Below are 21535 nucleotides of genomic sequence, written 5' to 3' on the forward strand. Positions count from 1 at the left end.
GAACTTCCTTCCCTTTTATGGCCATATAGTACTCCATTATATGGTTATACCACATATTCTTTGTCCATTTATTAGTTGATGGATGGTCCCACTTGGTAGCTAACATTAGTAATGTTACTGTGAACATTCCTGTACAGTTTTTGTGGGGACATATGTTTTCAATTGTCTTGGGTATATTCCTTGAAGAATATCTCTATTGAATTCCTTTCTCCTTGTACCTTTGTGTACCTTTTCTTGGACGTGTGCTTCCCCTATTTGCAGTCTCATGCTCACTGAAAATAGAGAATAGCATTGAGACAGCCGTTAAGGAGGGAGGGGAAATAGTAACCAATATAAATGATTTGAAGGTTTCCTTTAAAATGATTCTCCAGGATACAATGGTTAAGCATTGTAGAAATGTTTATTAAGAATCAGAGTCCATCTTAAAAGTGCATAATAATTAGACTCTTTATAAACTAGCACAAAGATGGAAAAATGAAACCTGGAATAAAACCTGCTTAATAAATAGTTCATTGTCTAGCAGAGAAAAAATTGCTCCTCACATATATGGAAGGAAACAGACAAAAATGGATATGAAAATGATCCCCGTCCTTTTGACATTTTAAAATATTCTTATATTGATTTTTGGAGGCTCCAGCATTCTTTACTACTGCTTTACTGTGCTGGATTGATCCGATCAATATCTGATTTATCAAGCTTACTTAGGAGTGGGCAGATCTGATTAAAATTACTGCACTATCATTGTTGAAATAGTGACTTATTTTGAAACGCAGATGCTAATTTCATCCATAATAACTCATCCATTTACACAACTGTTTTTTGAACTGTTATTACCTGTCTTATTTTATTTTAATAATACACATACTTTAAGAATAAAGACGTTAGAAATTACATAAAATTAGGACTGCTTAGTTGTAACATTTGAATTCTACACTTCCTCTCTGTTTAATCTTCTGAATGTCTGTCTATCCTATTGGAGGGTCTTCTGCTGTTAAGCTACTGTTGACTTCACCTGATTTGCATGAAACACTGCCTGCTACCTTTTTGTTCTTCTTAAGCAGATGGCTTTGTGTTTCAGGTTTCAGCACATTCATTTTAATGATTACAAGTTTATTTTAATGATCACAAAAATAGTGTGAATTTAAATCAGTGTTCATCAGTGATGACTGTCATGGTGATTTATATCCCATCTATTAAGCTTAAATATTAATATTCTTCCGCTGTTTCCTTAGAACCCCTCAATGGAATGAATTGCAACCACCATTTAATGCAAACCACCCTCTGCTCCTCGCTGCAGATGCAGTACAGTATTATCAGTTCCTGCTTGCTGGCCGTAAGTAGTTCAGATTGTTTTTCTCCTTTTGTGTGGTCTATTCAGATTTCATCTTAAAATGCTGGCTTTTAAAGCAACCATTACCCCTGGTCCATAGGCCATAGGCCTTAAACAATCAATCTGAGGCAAATAAGATATTTAATAGAAATTTAAACCATAAGCCTTAGCACGCATTAAGTATGTCTCTGGCTGCTTATATTCTGTACCCAGGAACATATCCCTGCGATGATAACAGTTAAGTTGATGGAGAATATCGGGTGGGCTCAAAAATTTAAAAAAACCAAACAAAACAGCATGATAATGCTATTATATAATAAACAGTTTCATAAAGCTTGGCATCTGTTTCTAACAGAGGAAAAACCTTTGCACTTGAAGAAAAACCTGCTGGCATAGTTTTCACAGTTGCACTTTTCATTGGGAAAGCCATGCCAGCAGATTTTTCTTTTCCTAGAATTTTACTTGCAATAATGAAGTAATGATTTCAGCTACATTTGTTTTGTTTGTTTGTTTGTTTGTTTCCTTTCACATCTAAGCCCCTAACATCAATAGAGACTGACCTGCATTCATGCAGCTAAATACAGCCTTTAATATGGGAGGCATGAAAAGACAATTTAATGTTTATTATCTAGTTTGTGTTCATAGAATTAAAAATTCTTTATAATTATAGTTCAATTTTGTAGGATAGACTGAATCCTTAATTTAACTTGATGCCTCTGAGTACTGCATGTTTTTAAGAAAATTCCTAAAAATCAACATTGACATGTTTTTAATAGAGTTTGTTGTATTCAACTTATTATCTTTCCTGGTATATTGTAAAGCATGGATTAAAACTGTTATAGAACTATTTTATTTTATTTTTATAATGTGTTATATATTATACTGGAAATTTTATAGACTTTGCTCTAAAGTTATGAAGCTCCACAACTGTAATAAATAGTTGGCAGTCTTGCTCTCTCATTTAGTTGAACTTACTCCTTCTTCTAGTGCATTTTTATTGAGTGCCTACTATGTGTCAGGCCCTTGTGATTTAAAGGTAAATAGTATATTGCTTCTGTTCTAAATGAATTCACTAATTTGGAAGACAGATGTTTAATAAAAAATAAAATGGGATAGGTGTCTCAGTGGAGGGTTATACATCGAACTATGAAAGCAGTGACTTAAGTTGCCAAAGGCAAACACAGACGTGTAATACATAAGTGGTTTCAGATTGGTTCAAGAAGCAGAGAATGTAGAAGTTGTTAGTTTCTACATTTTTAAGCATAATTTAACTATCTCATGAACTGGAAAAAACGTGACAGGTATATGATATGAAATAAAAATCACGAGTGTGTTTTCTACTACCTCTCAAAGGGGCAAAAATAACGAATTGTTGAATTAAGCATAGTTCACTCAGTTAATATTGGTTTTTGTTTTGTTATTTTCATATCTATTAGGTCTGTTTAGTAGACAAATAGTAACAAATCTGAAATATTTAACAAAAAGATATGGGCTAAAAAGTACAACTGTCTCCCTTACTTTTTCTTGTTCCAATGATTAAGCCAATTGACATTACATGGTAGTTGATTTTAGCGACCCTAAATACCTTCATCCAGTTCATAGAACAACGAAAATCTCCAGGTATGTAGTTTAAGAATCACCACTGTTGGCAGTAGTAAGCCATCAAATATTTTCAGTCATAGAACGACAGCATGAGAATTGTGTTTTAGAAAGATCCCTGTGGTAGCATTGCAGCAGGAGGTTCAGAAGAAGGTAGTGGAGATTAGGTGATGGTGGAACAAAATGAGACCTTCAGTTAAGCGCTGTATTACAGAGAAAAACAGGACAAACCTGTGAGGTGCTGAAGAGTTGGAATGGAATAGAATTAGAGACAATTTGAAAAAAAGTAGTCACTCATGATTCTATGATTTCTAATTAAAATGCAAAATACGACAGGTCCTCAAATTACATCATTTCATTCAACGTTGTTTTGTTATAACATTGATAGGAAAAAAAATCGCTTCCTGCCCAGGACCGCTGCCTTTGTGGGGTTTGCATGTTCTCCTCATGTCTGCTTGGGTTATCTCTGGTTTTCTCCCACATACCAAAGATGTGCATGTTAGATTAATTGGCATGTCTAAATTGTGTCCCAGTCTGAGTGAGTGTGGGTGTGTGTGTGTGTGAGTGCACCTTGTAATGGGATGGCATCCTGTCCAGAGTTGGATCCCACATTGCACTGTGAGCTGCTGGGGTAGGCTCTGGCCACCTGGGACTCCGAATGAATGAATGAATGCAAACTATTGTAAAATAAAGATTCTTAAAATATGTGATAAATCATGCAAAGGTATGATAATCATACATTATCATCATTTATGAGGATAAATGATGCTGTATTAAAGTGCTCAACAAGCCCATCATATTTGTTATTGTTTTTGAAATTTATCATGGTAAGAGGTACTCCTTACAATTTTTAGTTTGCAAACATTTATTCCTTGATTTAACTCACCACCACCATGACCACCATTACTCACTGATTCAACCAAAATTGGGTAAATAATTATATTACTTTTATTAATCTTTCAAAAATGTATGTGTAGCTTACATTTAATTCAGTGTTTACTATTAGAAGTGTTTTGAGTTTTCTTTTAGAAGCTTGGAGATGTTTTTGTGACCAGAAATACACCATAGGAACTTAAATTTTTTTTATATCAATTAGCCTGTGGTACAATTGGTTTTATTATATGTCATTTTGCTTAATCACAGTTTCCAATAACTTAATGTATAATGCATTTCATTGTAAGCCTATTGAATTCTAGATAGACTAGCATTGGGATAAGGATGAAAGGCCTGGGTTTCAGTTCTAAACCACCTCTCAACTTGATAAATGTAAAATATCAATTATAATACTTGCTCTTTTAAGAGGTGCTATAATGATCAATGAAGTGCTGCTAGAGTCCTTTTAAAAACTATAAAACCATGTGTACATTTAAGCATCATTATATGCCTTTGTTTCTTATCTCAGAAGTGCATATTTTCAAATAATGGACTTCTGGGATGTTAATAAAATTTATAAGACCTTTTAGTATTTGGCATTAATAATGGAATACCTATTCTGACTATGTGATTCTGATCATGTTGTAAATATCTGTTATCTAAGTAACAGACATAATTAATATGTTTTATCTTGTGAAGTGTAACTATAGATATGATTTAATATGTTAAAATCTAAGAGACAGGTAATTCTGTAATAGTTATTATACTGCTTCTTTATATTCAGAGTAGAAATACATATAGCCTAGATTTTAAAGTCATGTTTTCTACATATAGAGATAAGCTATTTGATTGAGAGTTCTGGACGTGCCAGTATGTTACATGACTGAAGCAATTAAATATGCAAAACATGGACATTCAGGTCAGCACAGTAAAAGCTTGAGATATAATTAGTAAAAGCAATAATGGTGCCAGTTTCAAGAGATTGCCTTTACCTGCCCATCTGTTGCACCATTTCTGCAAGTTAGAGCCTTGTTACAAAGAGTTTATTACTCTCTTTCTCCCCAATTTCCCTTACTGAAGCCTTTGAAAAGATATTGTACCTCTTAAAACACAACTATACCATACCTCGTGCCAGGACGTTTTTTGTTTTACTTAACCATATTGAAAATCACCTCTTATTTTCCAAATTAAAGACTCCGAATAAATGAAGACTTTAGAAATATCTTTCTGAAAGTATTTTCAAATACAGTCATCTGTTGGTATGTGTGAGGGATTGGCTTCAGGACCCACACTGAATACCAGAGTCCATGGATGCTCAAGTCCCTTTTGGTATATTATTTGCATATGACCTAAGTACATCCTCCTATATACTTTGTCATCTCTATATTACTTATAATGCCCAATACAATGTAAGTGCTATGTAAATAGTTGTTATACTGAATTGTTTAGGAATGATAACAAGAAAAAAGAGTCTATACATGTTAAGTAGAGGCACGACCATCCTTTTTTTCCTGAAAATTTTCAATCTGCGCTTGGTTGAATCAATAGACGTGGAACCCATGAATACAGAAGATTGACTGTTTAACTTTTTAAGAGAACTCTAATACAAACTTCACAAACATTGTGAGTATTTTCTTTTGTTGTATTTGGATCTGTGCATCAAGTGAAGCAGACTTTTACAAACTCCGGAAATTATAATAATAGTAGACAAAGAAGGATGGAAATGGGAAAGAGACTTTGTCTCTGTGAGAAAAGAGAGGAGAGCAGGATGTTTAGCAAGGAATCTCCACTCCCTTTCCAGTTTTGTAACCATAATAAATACACTGCTAGTTGATAAACAAAGTTCTGCATATGTGGCAAAAGGGGGGCTTGTTGCCCCATGCTAAAGACTTCTTACCCAACCTAACCTTAATGAAAAGGAAGTAAAATTCTATATTCTTAACTATAGTAACGTTTCCTACTTATATTAATGGGATGGAATAACCAAACTTGAGCAATTTTGACATTTATTCAAGAATTTTGCTATATCATAAATTGATACACTAAATTGAGGAATTTGAGTGTGTCATAAATTGGATCATACTAGAATGCTTCATACAGAGGTCACTATAGAAGCAGAGATGATTTTTTTGTTATTGGGTCAAACCATAAGAAGTTGCCATTTTTAATAAGTAAAAAAGTCTAATATAAGCAATTTTATAGATTATATATTCAAACTGGATGTATCGATGGTAGTCTAGTCTTGCTGTTTAGCTCAGTAAAGGTAAAACTGAAGAATCTATAATTCAAAAGATGTTTTGCTTTGGTCATAAAAATTTGTGGACTAGTTTATAAAAAGATCACATCAGAAGACATTAGTAATTTTTGTGTTAGCACTATATTTACTCCTTTTTCTAACATAGGCATTTTGTTTCAGTGTATTCCTTTGCCAAAAACAAAGATAAACCATAGAATAAATCAATAAATATCAACCAGCTTTGAATACGATCCCAAATAGACAATAATTTTTTCTTTAGTCTGCTTTAGAGCTTCCAATTTGTAAATTAAAAGCAGGATTTACTGAGTTGACTTGGGGAAGCTTTATTTTGAGGAAAAATAATGTTTCCTCCTTTTCTTTCAGGTAATTTGGCAGCAGCAGTATTTTTAAGTTGCTGACATTAACCAGCTTTGTGGGGGAGTGGGTATCAGACTGGACTTCTTTCTAAGTAAACAGTCTCTGGGTATGTGAGAAGTTCTTCCCTAAACTTAATGAGTTTTATTTGTAACACAAATAGAAATATACATTCATTCTATAGACATATACCTTTGATATTTAATAGAAAGGTGACTTGGATCCATTGGAACTGCCTCTGTTTTATTGGGAGTATAATTTTTTCTTCTACCTTTAAAGGCAATATAGGAAAGGTAGAACCTTTTAGACATTTCAATTTGATCTCAAATTTTTGGGGGAAAATAGTGTTCTTTAATTTCATTAAGTATTTCTTGCGTTTCTAGTTGAGTAATAGCGCCCCACTGAGATGGAATAACAGGGAATGGATTTACTTTCCTACCTGAACCAACAATAAACAGAAACCGAAATAATATATGAAACAATCTTTTTCAAGTCTCTTGGCATCAGGGAATGAAGGACAGTGATCCCTGAGAGATGGTAAACAAGTCAGACAAGCCCTACAGTTGCCTCCGTTTATTGCCTTGAGAGTTTCTAGGCTCTTTCACAGTGAGGGGGAAGCCATATGGAACCCAGAGGACTCCCTGAGTTAAGGAGACAGAACTGTGAGTCTAGTAAGACCAAAAAAGAGCAGATGCCAGCAAACTACCTTACACACTTACTGTAAATAAAGTTTCATTGGAACACAGCCACCTCATTTCAATTATCTATTATCTATGACCACTTTTAAGCCATAACACAGAGTTGAGTAATAGTGACTGAGACCATATGACCCATGAAACCAAAAATATTTACTGTTTTCAAACCCTGACCTAGAATTTTTGGGGGAGGATATCAGACAGGGGAGATCTACACAGACAGAAAACTCTGAAGATCTGCATAGAGTCCTCCACTAGTATTAAACAATTCTGATGGGTGTGAGGAAACTACCTGAAGCCTAGGAAACAGCTGTTAGAGAGTGTTAGAGGGCACTTGTGGTCACACAGGATCAGGATCATGACACTATAATAGTTATTATAACTGTATTCCATGTTTTCAAAAAGTTAAGTAGAAATGTAGATATAAAAACTTATATCTAAATATAGTAAATAGATACTTAGACCTAAATATAAAAAAACTTCTAGTTATGAAAAATGCAGTGTCTGAGGAGAAAGCTCCATTGCATAAAATTGAAGATAGATTATGAGTTGCAGAAGAAAATATTAGTGAATTTAAAGATAGAACAAGAGAAATTATCTAAAATGAAACAGAAATAAAAACAGCATTTTGAAAAAGTATCAGCAAATCTGGGACAACATATACTAGTAATCAGAGTTCCTGAAGAGGGTTGGTGGGGCAGAAGAAATAATACACAAAAAAATTTCCAGATTTGATATAAACTCTAAAACCACAGATAGAACAAGGTCAATAAATTTGAAGAATCGTGAAGAAAGCCATACACCAAAGCACATCATAATGAATTTGCTCAAAGTCGTTGATAAAGAGAAAAATCTTAAAAGCAGCAACAGAAAAAAAAAAATGCTACATATCAAGGAACAAAGATGCAGATTTCTTTTGCTTACTGAAGAAAAACAACTGTCAACAGAGAATTCTGTAACTCCTCCAAAAATCTTTTAAAATGAAGGCAAAATAAAAATTTTTTAGATATATGAAAGCTTAAAGAACCTTATGAGCTATAGACATGCTCCATATGAAATGTCAAAGGGAGCCCTTCAAGCAGAAGAAAAATTACACCAAAGGGAAAGGGATTAAGAGCACCAGCAATGGTAAAAGCATAGGTAAATAGATGAGATCTTTTTCTAATTTGTAAAAATTTAAAATATATTAATAATTGTTTAAAATATAATTTACTGTTAACAGAAGGGTAATATGAGTGTATTGTAGTACTTAAAAATGTGTGTGTGTATATATATATATATATACATATATATATATAAATTAAAATAAAATGCATGACAACAGAAGCATAAAAGCCAGGAGGGTGGGAAATAGGACTATCCTATCTATGGTAAGGTTTTTGTAGTATATGTAAGTGGTATAATATTACCTGAATGTAAACTGTGGTAAGTTAAAATTAATGAACACAAAAGCAACTACTAAAATAACAAAAACAAAGGGGTGTATCAAATAAACCAGCAAAGGAAATAAAATGGAAACAAGATGATATAATTCTAACCATATCAATACTCGCATTGGTTGTAAATGATCTAAACATCCTAGTAAAAAGTCAGATTGTCAAACTGGATTTAAAGGTAAGTCCTGATTAATAAGCTACTTATGAGAAACACGTTACAACTTGGAGTTGCTACATTAATATCAGAATAAGTAGAACACTTCACCCAACAACAGAATACACATTCTTTACAAGTGCACGGGAAACACTGACCATGATAGAATTGGGCCATAAAACATATCTCAAATTCAAAACATTTCAAGTTATACAAAGTATATTCTCTGATCACAAAGGAGTCGAAGAAATGAATAACAGAAAGATCTCTGGAAAAATCCACAAATATTTGGAAACTAACACACGTTCAAATAACTCATGGTTCACAGAAGATATCAAAAGGGAAATTAGAAATTATTTTAAATGGAATGAAATTGAAATGAGAATATATCCATATCTTTGAATACCACTCAGTAAAAACAAAAATAATAAATGTGGATTGAGCTAGGTCATGCAACAAGTTTGATTACTCTCAAGGAAATTATTCCAAGTAAAAAAAGCCAATCTCAGAAGTTTGCATACTGTGTGATTTCATTTACATAACATTCTTAAGATGACAAAATTATAAGGCTGGTTAACAGATTAGGGGTGACCAGGGCTTAGGGACAGGGTGGGAGAGAGGGGGTTGAATGTCCCTAGTGAGGATTAGCACAAGTAGATCCTTGTGACGGATCAGTTCTGTAAAGTTGATTGCAGTGGAGGTTACAACATGTGATAAAATTGGATAGACCGACACACACATGAAATGAGTGTAAAATGGTGTATGTAAATTTTATAACATCTGAATAAGGTGTCTGGAATGTACCTACCAATGGCAATTTTCAGGTTTTGCAGCCTGGTTGAAGGTTACACAGAACATCGCTGTATTGTTTTGTAACTTCTTGTGAATCTTTAATCATTTCAAAATAAAAACTTTAAAGAAAAACAGAAGAATTTGTGAGATGGAACTAAATTAGTACTCAAGGGGAAATTTATCGGGCTAAATGACTATTTTATAAAGGGGAATGGTCTGAAATCAGTGACCTCAGTTTTCATATTGAGAAACTAGAAAAAGTAGAGCAAATCAAAGCAGAACAAAGAAAATAGGGAAAAAGGAAATAATAAAGATCAGAGTATAAATCAGTAAAACAGAAAACATAAAAACAGTAGAGAAAAATCTATGAAACCATGATGTGCCTGTCTTCTGCTTGGGGTTTATGGAAATTTTAGATCTGTGGGTTTATCATTTCTATTACACTTGGAATTTTTATGTGATTATATCTTCAAATATTTTTTCTGTCACCATCCTTCTGCCTTTTGGATTCCAGTTACATTTATGGTAACCACTTAATACTTTCCCAGCTCACTGAATCTTTGTTCAGTTTTTCTCAGTCTTATTTTCCTTTCTGTGTTTGATTTTGTATAGTTTTTATTTCTATATCTGAAAGTATATTAATTCTTCTTCTTTGCTGTTAATTTTATTCAGTATTTTTTACTTCAGATACCATTTTTCAGCTCCGTAAGTTTTATTTGGGTCTTTTTTGTATTTTTTTATTTCCTTTTTCATTATCTACATGTTTGACCATGTGGAATATCATGGAACCTTAAACAGCATGGCATGTTAGAAGGCAGCAGATGAGAAGTAAAAGCAAGTGATTTAGGAGGAACTATTACAGAGCATGGTATAATGGAAGTCATGGGACAATGATTTGGAAATTAGAAAAGAGGATCATGAATTGAATTAATCATTCTAAAATGTCTAGCCTGACTTTGAAGTAGTAGTGTTACTTTGACAAAATCATAGTTTTTATTATACTAAAGACAACTAAGTCTTTAGTGGGTTTCTTTTGAGTAGGTGGGCTGTCTACACATTTATCTGCTTTAAAAAATGTGACTGCTTCACTATTTGCTTGGACCTCACTAGCATTTTTATTTTGGTCTTTACATACAGTGAAGTAGATAGGGATTAAAGCTATTATTGAGCTTTGTCTTACACATAGAAGTACCAAAATTATAAGATAGCAACATGATTAAGGTTAACTTCTGGGGATCTTGATTCCCAACTAAATTTTGTACTGCTGACCTACCATGCACGACCATGAGACCAGAAAGAACCAATGTTTTTCATTCTAATATAAAGTCACATGTTGATTTAGAATGAAGTCATTTTAAAATATTTTACTATCCTGTTGTTTTATTGGTTTTGCAATCCATTGATGATTTATTTTGTGCATATTGCTATTACCAACTCTCTTCCTCACCTGCCTACAAAAAGGACAATGATACAAAATGTTTTTTTTTTTTTGTTTTTTTTTAATTTTGGTCTTTTCTACCATGGGTATTGTCAGTGCCCTGGAAAAGCTATTAAATATGCAGCAGTTTTCTTTTGAGCCCTTTCAAATGTCACATTAGATTTAACCTAACATCCTGGATTGCATTGCTATTGTGGTATGTACCAAATATGATGGAGGTACTCAACAATATTTCCTTGCATTGTCCATAATAAATATTTGCCCAAGAGAGGGTAGGGGTGGAAGGGGAAGAAAGAAATGTTTTTCTCTTGTAGAGGAAACTTGTAATGTAGAACTTATTTAAAGAGTGTTTATAGTCCATTGTTGGCCATAGGGTGTGTCATACTGCTCTATCCAGGTTTCAAAATCTGAAGCAGTTAAGAAAACACTTAAGGTTGAATTATATTGGTAATTTCACAAATTTATACTTAAACTTATAGAGTGACATATGTCCTTCTATAGAAAAATAATTTCAGTGAAATGAATGGTGTTTTTTCTTCAAGAAACTAAATATTTGAGACATATAGACCCTGAATTTAGCCACATGTATGTTTTATAGCTTGGGGAACATTGTCAAATTAAAGTTTCTTTTCAATGAAAAGATACCGGATAGTTAAATGAAAATATCATCAACACTCTGCATGCTTTATAAATGATGGATTTAAAAGTTTGTATTAGATTACCCCTTTCCCTTTGTGCTTATGGGATACATCTTATTTATTTCCACATCTTTACATAGAGCTGAAGACCTATGGAATAGTTCATTGAGTTTTCCTATCTTTGCTGATCTTGAGATCTTTCACCTTTAAAAGCCTTTTTTTTTTTTTTTTTTACAACCTAACAATCTATACCCATTCTGAAGTGAATCTTGGCATTTTCTCCCAGTTGCTTTAGAATTTACATGTTGGAAAAAAAATTTTTTTTTACATGTCACAGCACCTTCCTGTCATAATTGCTTTCAAAATTGAAGTGAAACAAAATGAAAGTGTCTAAAGGGCTGCTTTTTACTTTTAAATATCTTTCTTTCTTTGACACAATTAAAAAAAAATTATTTATTTATTTATTTATTTATTTTGAGACAGAGTCTCCCTCTGTTGCCCTGGATAGAGTGCAGTGGCATCATCTTAGCTCACTGTGGCCTCAAACTCCTGGGCTCGAGCAATCCTCTTGCCTCAGCCTCTTGAGTAGCTGGGAGTACAGCCGCATGCCACAACACCCGGCTTATTTTTCTATTTGGTCTCGCAGTTGCTGAGGCTGGTCTCAAACTCCTGAGCCCAAGTAGTCCTTCTGCCTCGGCCTCCCAAGAGTGCTAGGATTACAGGTGTAAGCCACCATGCCCAGCCTTATTTTACAAAATTCTATGTGATATTAATATCTTGATATTCTTCAGATTGTTGTATGACCTGCTATTTTTCAGGTGCAGTTGAGAGCAAGCATTTTTTTTCATTTATGCTAATAATATTTATTGCATTGAATTGGCAGATTTGACTGGGATAGGGCATTGATTCTAATAGATTAAAAAAAAGATAATCTATTGGTTATAAATCCTGTAGCCATTAATACCTCTGCTCCTGATGTCATTTCCTCTATCCCACCTAAGTTTAAGGTTCTTAAAGATACTAATATGCCTGAATGTGCAGTTTGATAATTGGTTAGTGGGAATAGGGGATTGAGCGTACAGGGATATCTGTTTGCCCTTTTTTCTAAAAACAAGGAGCTAAAATAGAATGGTTTGTCTCTGCTTACCTACGGTAACATATTGTGTTCATGTCGGCAGGAGCTTGTGGTTTGATGTGGCATCACTTCCATCAGTAAGGTTAATTGCTAATAAATGAGTAAATGGAAATTTAGGGGAAATGCTATAGCTGTCTGCTATGTTAGTAGTAACAGGAGTTCTGGCGCCATTTCAGGATCGCTGTTTGTATTTGTCTATCAGAGTTAGAATACAGTTGTTTCTTTTAGTTTCAGCCTTCTCTATAGAATTTCTGTCAATTGTTTGACTCCATTAAGTGTGCAGAGCAAATAAAAGCCTGAATGACCAATCCACCAGGGGCTATGGATAGACCCTTTCTTTGTCCATACTCTGAGCACTGCATTAGGTCTCATTATCCATTTATAATAAGTGACCTCTGCCCCCTGGGTCATTGAAAAATATTCAGTGTGCTTTTCTGACACATAGGGCACCTTTCTCAACAGACATATGAAACAATAGGACTTCTGGTAGTCTGGAGAACTAGTATACATCGGAGGTTTTTAAATAAATACACAACTTTGTGCCAAATCACTCTGGCAAATTTTTTTTCTTTGGTCTTGCATGGTTCATAAATGGGCCAAGAGGAGCCTAATGTCTGGGGGAAAAAATGTATTCTTTTTCTCTTTTCTGTCTTATTCTTCCAATTTAAAAGAAATTGCCATGTTTTTCAGGTTTTTTTCCTAGAAATAGTGTGTCTTCATATCTGATTTTGCATTTCCTGGTAGAGAACTATAGAAAGTCTTGGATGTAGTACATAGAGAGAGCCATCATCTTTGGAAAGTGTTTGCCAAATCTGCTCAGGATGGCTCTCGAGGTTATCTATGACATGTTAAAAACCTGACTTTAGTCCTCTGTTCTGCCCAAACTGATAGTTACCAAGCAGGAAAAGTATTTGACCCTTCTTTGGTTACTGTAGTCCAGATTTCTTCTGTGATACAAATTTGGATCACCTACCAGAAAGCTCTGCATATCTAGTGGTCTGTTTCCAGCTTCCAGTACGTAGGTAGATTTGGGAAAAGATGGAGGTAGAATAGTGATTATTGGCTGAAATATAGACAGGAAGTAAGAAAACTGTCCTTTCTAGAGCTTTACATGATGTCAGCTTAAGGCAGCCTTCCAAGAGTTAGAAACTTGACCACCAGTAACTAACTGTGTGGCCTTAATACAGTGCCTATGTTATATAATGATAGAAGTTAGTAATTTACCTAAAATATGTTAGGAGAGCAAAAATAAAAGATTGAGAACCACTTCTTTTGCAAGACATGAAGAAACTATAAAATTTTACTTTAATATTAAAAATATTTAACTTAACATTTTAAAAATATTTTTGTTTTAAAGTATTTGAAATATATTTATAAAATATAAAAATTCTTTTATAAATTATTTTTCAAATTTAAGATGCAGACTTTGTATTAATAAAGCTGTGTTCCTCTCCAAGAAGCTCACTTATTTTATATTTATGATTATATATACTGGCTTATTTTATTAAAAACATATGAGACACACAGGGATTTGAAGAGACCCAGTTTATTACAGTGAGTTAGTAGCCACCCTGTCCAGTAGACCCAGGGGTTTTATTTTAACAAAGTAGTTTTCCTATTAAGTAATGTACTACTGCATACTCTCAGATGTTGGGACACAGAGGTGTTACCTCCACAGGAATGACCATTGTGTCCAAGCGGGTTTTTTTTTTTTTTTCCCTCCAAACCAGTTACAGAAAACCTTAGAGTTGTTAGAACTTACTCCATGACAAGAATTAATATATTAACTGGATTATAGCATCGCTTGACAAATTGCTTACAAAATACATCAAAATTGATTGGGCATTCTGTACTTGAATTGACAAATGGCTGCATTAGGAGAAGGAGGGAAATCCATTAATTATAGCTGCTCTCAATCATAGGAAATGAAATCATATAAATATGGATTTTGCTAAAACAAAAATCTCTACTTTATGGTAGTGTTGGTTATATGTGTATCTACACCTCTTTGCCATTCATAGAATGCCTGTGCTTAGCCACTGTCCTTTAAATAATGATAAAATAATAACTGCTGTTGTGTTAAAAGATGTGTTTTTGACTTTCCTAACTGTGTAATAATGTTTTAAATATTCCAGGAGACCTTGTAGCTCAGCCTTTCTGCTCGGTTTTCAATTGCACCCCTGTTTGTACATTTTGTGATTCTATGTTCATATTATTTACCAGGTAGCCCTTACAAATTTGTGACTGTGCCAGCGTAAGTTTATATATGGCAGAGTTTTCACTTAGGAAACAGGAAATCTAAACATGAAGCGTTCTGACTTCTTAACATTGTTACCTTGAATGAGTCATTACTTTCTACACCTCAGTTTTCCTCATTTTTCTAATTAAGGGACTTAAAAATCCTTTTCAACTTTTGCATTTTGGGGGATCCCTGCTCTAAAATCTCAAAAGTTGTCCTGAAACTCATGAAAATTCAGAACCAAGGCATGTTAAAAGAGAAGGAAACAAGCAGCTAAGACACACGATGTCAAGCAAGGTCTTTATCTTGTTACTCTCTTTCTTTTGCATGTTACGTACTGACAGCATTTTCTAATTTTTGCTAATAATTCCTGAGTGTAAAATAGTGCAAAGAAAGAAAGCCATGCTATTCTTTGTAGCAAATATGTTTCATAAAGATTTTTAAGCAACCTTTTGGATTATTCTTTATTTTTAGGAATACCCAGAAATCCCTTCTTCCTTCAAATTAAGGTATACATGATATTAGTTTTTCTTATATTTTTCAATACTTTAGATTTTTAAATACCAGTCTTGTGTCTTTAGCATAGCTACATTTTTTATGTTGCAACCTTTTTTTAGCAAACATATTTATTGTTTTTGTTTCTAGAATTCTATTTTTTCCATTTCTGAAAAGGTTTAATTTTGCTTTGATAGTGCATAAGCTTTCATCATTACTGAGTTTCTCATTTTTTTGAAAAAATGTTTCTCTCATCATCTTTCTTACTGAAAGTAACGAACCCAATGACCGAGGTATATGGAAGGTGGGTGAATGCCATAGATTGTCTCTCTATAGTAATTTTGATTTGTTTTCCTTATTGTTGTTATATCATGGGAGACTTTTGGCCATGTGATTTTGTGGAACTTTGTAGAGAGGTGAGAAACACTGTATTTCCTTCATTGCCTTTATAACATCAGTTTCTTTCTACTATGCGTCTTTGCATTTTATGACTACATAGGTGTTAATTGCCCATATATGATATGAAATCTGGGGTTGGAGCTGAGATATTATAAGGCATTTTTTGGGAGTACTGGTTTTCTCTTTTCTTGAGCACTCTTCTGCCTTCAGGTGCTAGAGGGCCATCCATGGTTATGTCCTATACACCTTTAAATATGAAATCACAAGCCGGTATTTTCTAAAATGAAATACTTTAATTTCTCAGGGGTATAACAGCGTATGTAAAGTACTGGGACAAAGTAGTTTGTTTCTGTCACTACATGTGAAGCTTCCTTAAATGTCTGTAACCTCCTTGTGTTGTGACCTCTGGTTTAAGTAAGTTTTCTCCATTGTTTGCGTTATCTGGTATCTCTTATCAGGATACATAGATGTTTATTAAGATGATTGAAAAGATCATAGTAAGTTAAGGAGACATTTAGTACAGAAACAACAAAAACTCTAAATGAATTATATAATGATATTTGAGGATAAGAATTTCTTACATGAGTCATATGATACACTTGATTACAAATAATGAACTTATAATGAGTGCTATGCATACCATCTGGGGGATGGACGTGCTTGAAGCTCTGACTTGGGGGGGGTGCAGGGGCAATATATGTAACCTAAACATTTGTACCCCCATAATATGCAGAAATAAAAAAAAATAAAAAAATAATGAACTTAGTAGTAGAAGAAGTGATGAATAGAGGAAATTTTACTTAAAGGTTAAGAACATGGTCTTTGGAGTCTGCAGTCCTGAATTTGAACTACATTTCTGCTACTTACTATCTACGTGACTTTGGGCAGATAACCTCCCTGGACTTTTGTCTCTTTAAAATGGAAATTAATAATGCCCACCTTATAGGATCATTATTAGATTAAAGGAGATAATTCATCCAAGAATCTTCACCGAATGGCTTGGATAGAAAGAAAAACTCATTAAAGATAGTCGTTGGTTCTAAGTGGTTGTGATAGAGTTCTTGTGCTTGTTCCCCTGTGAGGTCTTTCTTGCCTCTCTCAATTCCAAGTACTTTATGATACTACCAGGTGGTACAGCTAAAGATGCTTTGTTGGAAATAAACAGTGAAGAGAAAGGATTTGTGTTATATCTCTTATGATCTTAAGTGTTCATCTGGACAAATATGGCTCTTAACCTATTGTGTGCATTCTCAAAGCTGTGCAAAGTAATTTTACTTAGCAAATCTAATTTATTAATGCAAATTGGAAATTTCTCTTAGACCTACTTGTTTTCAGCATCTTCATTCCCTTAGTATTTTATAGGGAGTGAGATTTTTCTTAGTGTCTAGTGTATCCTGAAAGGCTGAACTCTGGAAGTTCTTTTTTTTTTTTAATCTCTTTTTTTGAAATCCTATATGGGAGACAGAAGTTCTTTTTGACAATTCTCTTAAGACTCTGAAACATTTCCCTAAAAAGGTAAGACTCTTAACATTAAAGCTTCTGAAATGCAGGAAGAATATTTGATTTTCTGAGATTATCATTGGAATCATGGTTCACTATTGCAATGATTGAGCAGGATGAAAGGGACTTTTATTTTTTACTACATATTTTTTGAAGTTTATAATTAATACATATTCATATAAATTAAAAATTCATTTTCCAAAATATTTTTAGGAAGGAAGGAAGAAATGAGTAAGTGAGAGAGAGTAAAAATGAAAGAAAGAGGAAGAAGAGAAGGGAGGGAGAAAGGAAGGGAAAGCAAGATTGGAGAAAGCAAGATTGGAGAAAGCAAGATTGGAGAAAGCAAGGAGTACTTCAATTTATAGAAACCAATTGTGGTACAACAGTCTAAGTAAACCAGAGCTAAAGGTATTCACATGGTTGACATAATAGCGTTATGTGGAAAAAACATGTTTTAGAAAAATACTGGTATCATTTATTTTTATTTTAATTATTGCTTACTGAATGATCCTGAATATCTCATACCCTAGCTAAGAAAATAGTCAAGATGACTGTGTGTCAGTTTACAGATGAAGAAACATTTGCTTAGTTTTTTTCAAACATTCAGAAAACAGTTTTTTAAAAAACTTTTATTATGGAAATGTTCAAACATACACAGAATACAGTGAATTGAATAACACACCTATGTATTATTAAGCTTTAACAATTAACAACATTCTGCCACTCTTATTGCTTCTATTCCCTGAAAATATTTTTGTGTCTGTGTGAGAACAAAGTATTATAAGAAAGCCACCCACTTTTGGGTATTTTTACCCATAAATACTTCAGTATGCATCCAATAATAGGGACTTTTTTTTTTAATTTCAGAATATTATGAGGCTGCAAATGCTTTGGTCACATAAGTTGCCTTTGCACTGCCTGAGTCAAAGCTAGAAGTGTGGCCATCCCCCAGACAGTGTGAACTGCGCCCATTAGGTGTGACTTTACCCATCCGCTCTTCCCCCCTCCCACCTGCCCAGTCCGCAATGAATGTTACTTCTATATGTGCATGAGTATTGATTCATTAGTACCAATTTTTTTTTTTTTTTTTGAGAGAGAGAGAGAGAGCCCATTAGTACTGACTTAATGGTAAGTACATGTGGTGTTTGTTTTTCCATTCTTGTGATACTTCACTTAGAAGAATGGGCTCCAGCTCCATCCAGGATAATACAAGAGGTTTTAGTTCACCATTTTTTTTATGGCTGAGTAGTACTCCATGGCATACATATACCACAATTTATTAATCCTCTCATATATTGATGGGCACTTGGGTTCTTTCCACATCTTTGCAATTGTGAATTGTGCTGCTATAAACATTTGAGCACAGATGGTTTTTTTTTATTTTGTTTTGTTTTATGGAATGTCTTTTTTTCCTGTGGGAAAATACCCATTAGTGGAATTGCCGTATCAAATGGTAGTTCTACTTTTAGTTCTTTGGGGTATCTCCATACTACTTGTCATAGAGGTTGTACTAGTTTTAAAAAACACATAACTACCATATCATTACATTATACATTGGCGAGGCAGTGGCAATGATTTGTCGAGATAGTTCTTTCTAGTAATAGTTTGATATTGTGGAGTAGTAGAGGAAGGTCTTGGAAAATGCACTCTTGCTTTTGGAAAGTTAGAGAAAACCCTGCAGTGGTTGTGGGCTTGTATTCTCCGTCTCTTCCTTTCCCCTGTCCTCTTGGTTTTGTGAATTTTCTGATTAATTTAGAGGTAAAAATAGGGAAAACATCATGGATCCTTAATGATTGTTTGGAAAGATTTTAAATTATGTTCCTAAGTATAGGTTGAAAATGTTGGTGCCTTCCAGGTCTAAAAGCTTTTATCTGTCCATGCCAAGGCAACTTTGCCTCTTTTGCTTAGGCAAGAGAAAATCTGTATTTAATTCTTCCTGCTGTATAATGATCTGGACTTATATTGTATGTAACTATATAATAAATAAATGAAACCTGGAAGAAGCTGCATTAACTCTGCAAAAAGTGATTCTTGCCATTTTTACATTTACACACAACATGTCCCCTTTCTTTTTGTTTGTCAGGGTTTATTGTAGAGACTAGCTTGAGTACTGTACATTAGACTCTTTGCTGTTCCACTATGCCATTGTAGGTGGAGTCAGGAACAGTAAGTTTGCAATAACTGACCTATTGTCTACAGGTACAAATTAGTACATTGATGAATGCACACAATCCAATGACCAAAAACAGTGTTTCTTTACCTTACAACATCAATTCACAATAGGCTCTATAATACTCTGTACTCTTCTTAGTTTCTTATAGAGCATGTTATATTTTAGAGTGTTCCTTGAATTTAGAATGGAGACTTGATTATTTCTAAAAGAAATGTATCTAACATTCAGGTTTGGCTTTGAGAATACACTTGTCATTACTGAAGTATTACAAGTCATAATTCTACATATATTTCGGATTAGGATACCTCTAGCTTCCAGCAAATAGTGATTCCCCTCAACAAAAACACACACTACCATGTATTTGAGCAGTTGATAAAGCTGATGTTATATTTGATATTTGTCTGTATAAATGGAGATAATGATAAATGAGATAATGATAAATGAACTTACATGGAAAGACTGTGCATAAGCAAATAAGAAATAGAACTCCCCTGCCCTTTTAAAATCACTGAACCTAAGAAAATACATGAAACATATGACCCAGTATGCAATAAGGTCAACTTTTATTTCATGTATTGGTTTTTACCATCCATTGATATGTATTTGATTTGTTTGTTTTCATTTATTGACTATGGATAGACTGCACTATCCATATCAATTGTAGTGTTATTATTCTATAATGTTTATTAAATATAAATTTTTATATAGCTACATGGTATACATAATTTAAAAGGTTCTAAAAAATTATCCAATGGAAAACAAGTCCTTCCAGCCCCCCAGCCATCCTCCTTCCACCCTAGGAGATGACTGCTATTAATAATGTCTTGTGTTCTACACTACTGTAAAGCTGAGCTTTATTAAGAATGCTTTTATTGTTATTTATACTTATAAGTCTGAGAAGATTATATTATCCATGGTAAGACAAAGTTGTTATCTACTAGCTACAAGCAAGGTAATATACAGTTATGATAGGATCCTTAAAAACAGTAAATATGGACTTAACTTTTCTAGCTATCTGATAGCTAATATGCATCATTCAGATATACATATGTAGCTAATATGTGTATATGTTGTACTTTTACTTTCAAATTAGTTACAGTAGTACACTTAAAATGGACATTGTATATATCTTTATAGGTAAATAAATTCCACCTTGACCTTCAAATGTTTTTAGGCCGGGTGTGGTAGCTCATGCCTGTAATCCTGGCACTTTGGGAGGCTGAGGCAGGAGGATTGCTTGAGGCCAGGAGTTTGAGACCAGCCTGGGCAACATAGTGAGACACCGTATCTACAAAAAATGGAAAAATTAGCTAGGTGTGGTGGTGTGTACCTGGAGTCCCAGCTACTCAGAAGGCTGAGACAGGAGGATTTCTAGAGCTCAGGAATTTGAGGTTGCAGTGAGCTATAATAATGCCACTGCACTCTAGCCTGGGCAAGAAAGTGAGACCCTGTATCAAAACAAAAAAATGTTTGAGCTTCAAAATGTTTGGAATGGATTGTTATAGTCTATTCAGTTCTAAAGCATATTGGAGGCTGGGCACAGTGGTGCACGCCTGTCATTCCATCTACTAGAGAGGCTGAGACAGAGGATCATTTTGAGGCCAGGAGTTCAAGGATATAGTGTGCTATGATGATCACTCTTATGAATAGCCAGTTGGGCAATATAGTGATACACTGTCTCTTAAAAAAAAAAAAAAAGTACATTGGGACCATTTGAAATTTTCACTTAGTAGAGTAGCTGATCTGACTGATAGCATAAACCCGTTATGCTTTATTCTTTCTCTCCATTTTATGAGATATTTAGGGTCATGCTAAGAAGTAAAACTAAATTGTGAGCCCCACCAAACAACCTCCAGCTGTCACTTGTCCAAATGTTAAATGTCAAATGACCTTTAGGGCAGAAGGAATAACAAATGAAAGCTCCTTAGTTTATAGCTTCTGTTGTAATATTATGATACTTTTGAGTATGGAAAAGGAGATGGGGTGAGAAGATGCACCTAGAGTTGTCAGTTATTCAGTGAAATCTAT

The 21535-nt window shown here is 33.9% G+C and overlaps 1 protein-coding gene across 9 annotated transcripts in view; it reads left to right on the forward strand.

The window, feature by feature from the left end:
- BCAS3 (BCAS3 microtubule associated cell migration factor) overlaps nt 1–21535 on the forward strand; it is a 555013-nt gene that overhangs the window by 251141 nt on the left and 282337 nt on the right. For all 9 annotated transcript variants that reach the window (XM_069481069.1, XM_069481074.1, XM_069481076.1 and 6 more), the window contains one exon: nt 1233–1333. In XM_069481069.1, coding sequence (XP_069337170.1) covers nt 1233–1333 — 101 coding nt within the window. The remainder of the gene's footprint in view (nt 1–1232; nt 1334–21535) is intronic.

Source organism: Eulemur rufifrons, chromosome 9 (genome assembly GCF_041146395.1).
Source record: "Eulemur rufifrons isolate Redbay chromosome 9, OSU_ERuf_1, whole genome shotgun sequence".
NCBI lineage: Eukaryota > Metazoa > Chordata > Mammalia > Primates > Lemuridae > Eulemur > Eulemur rufifrons.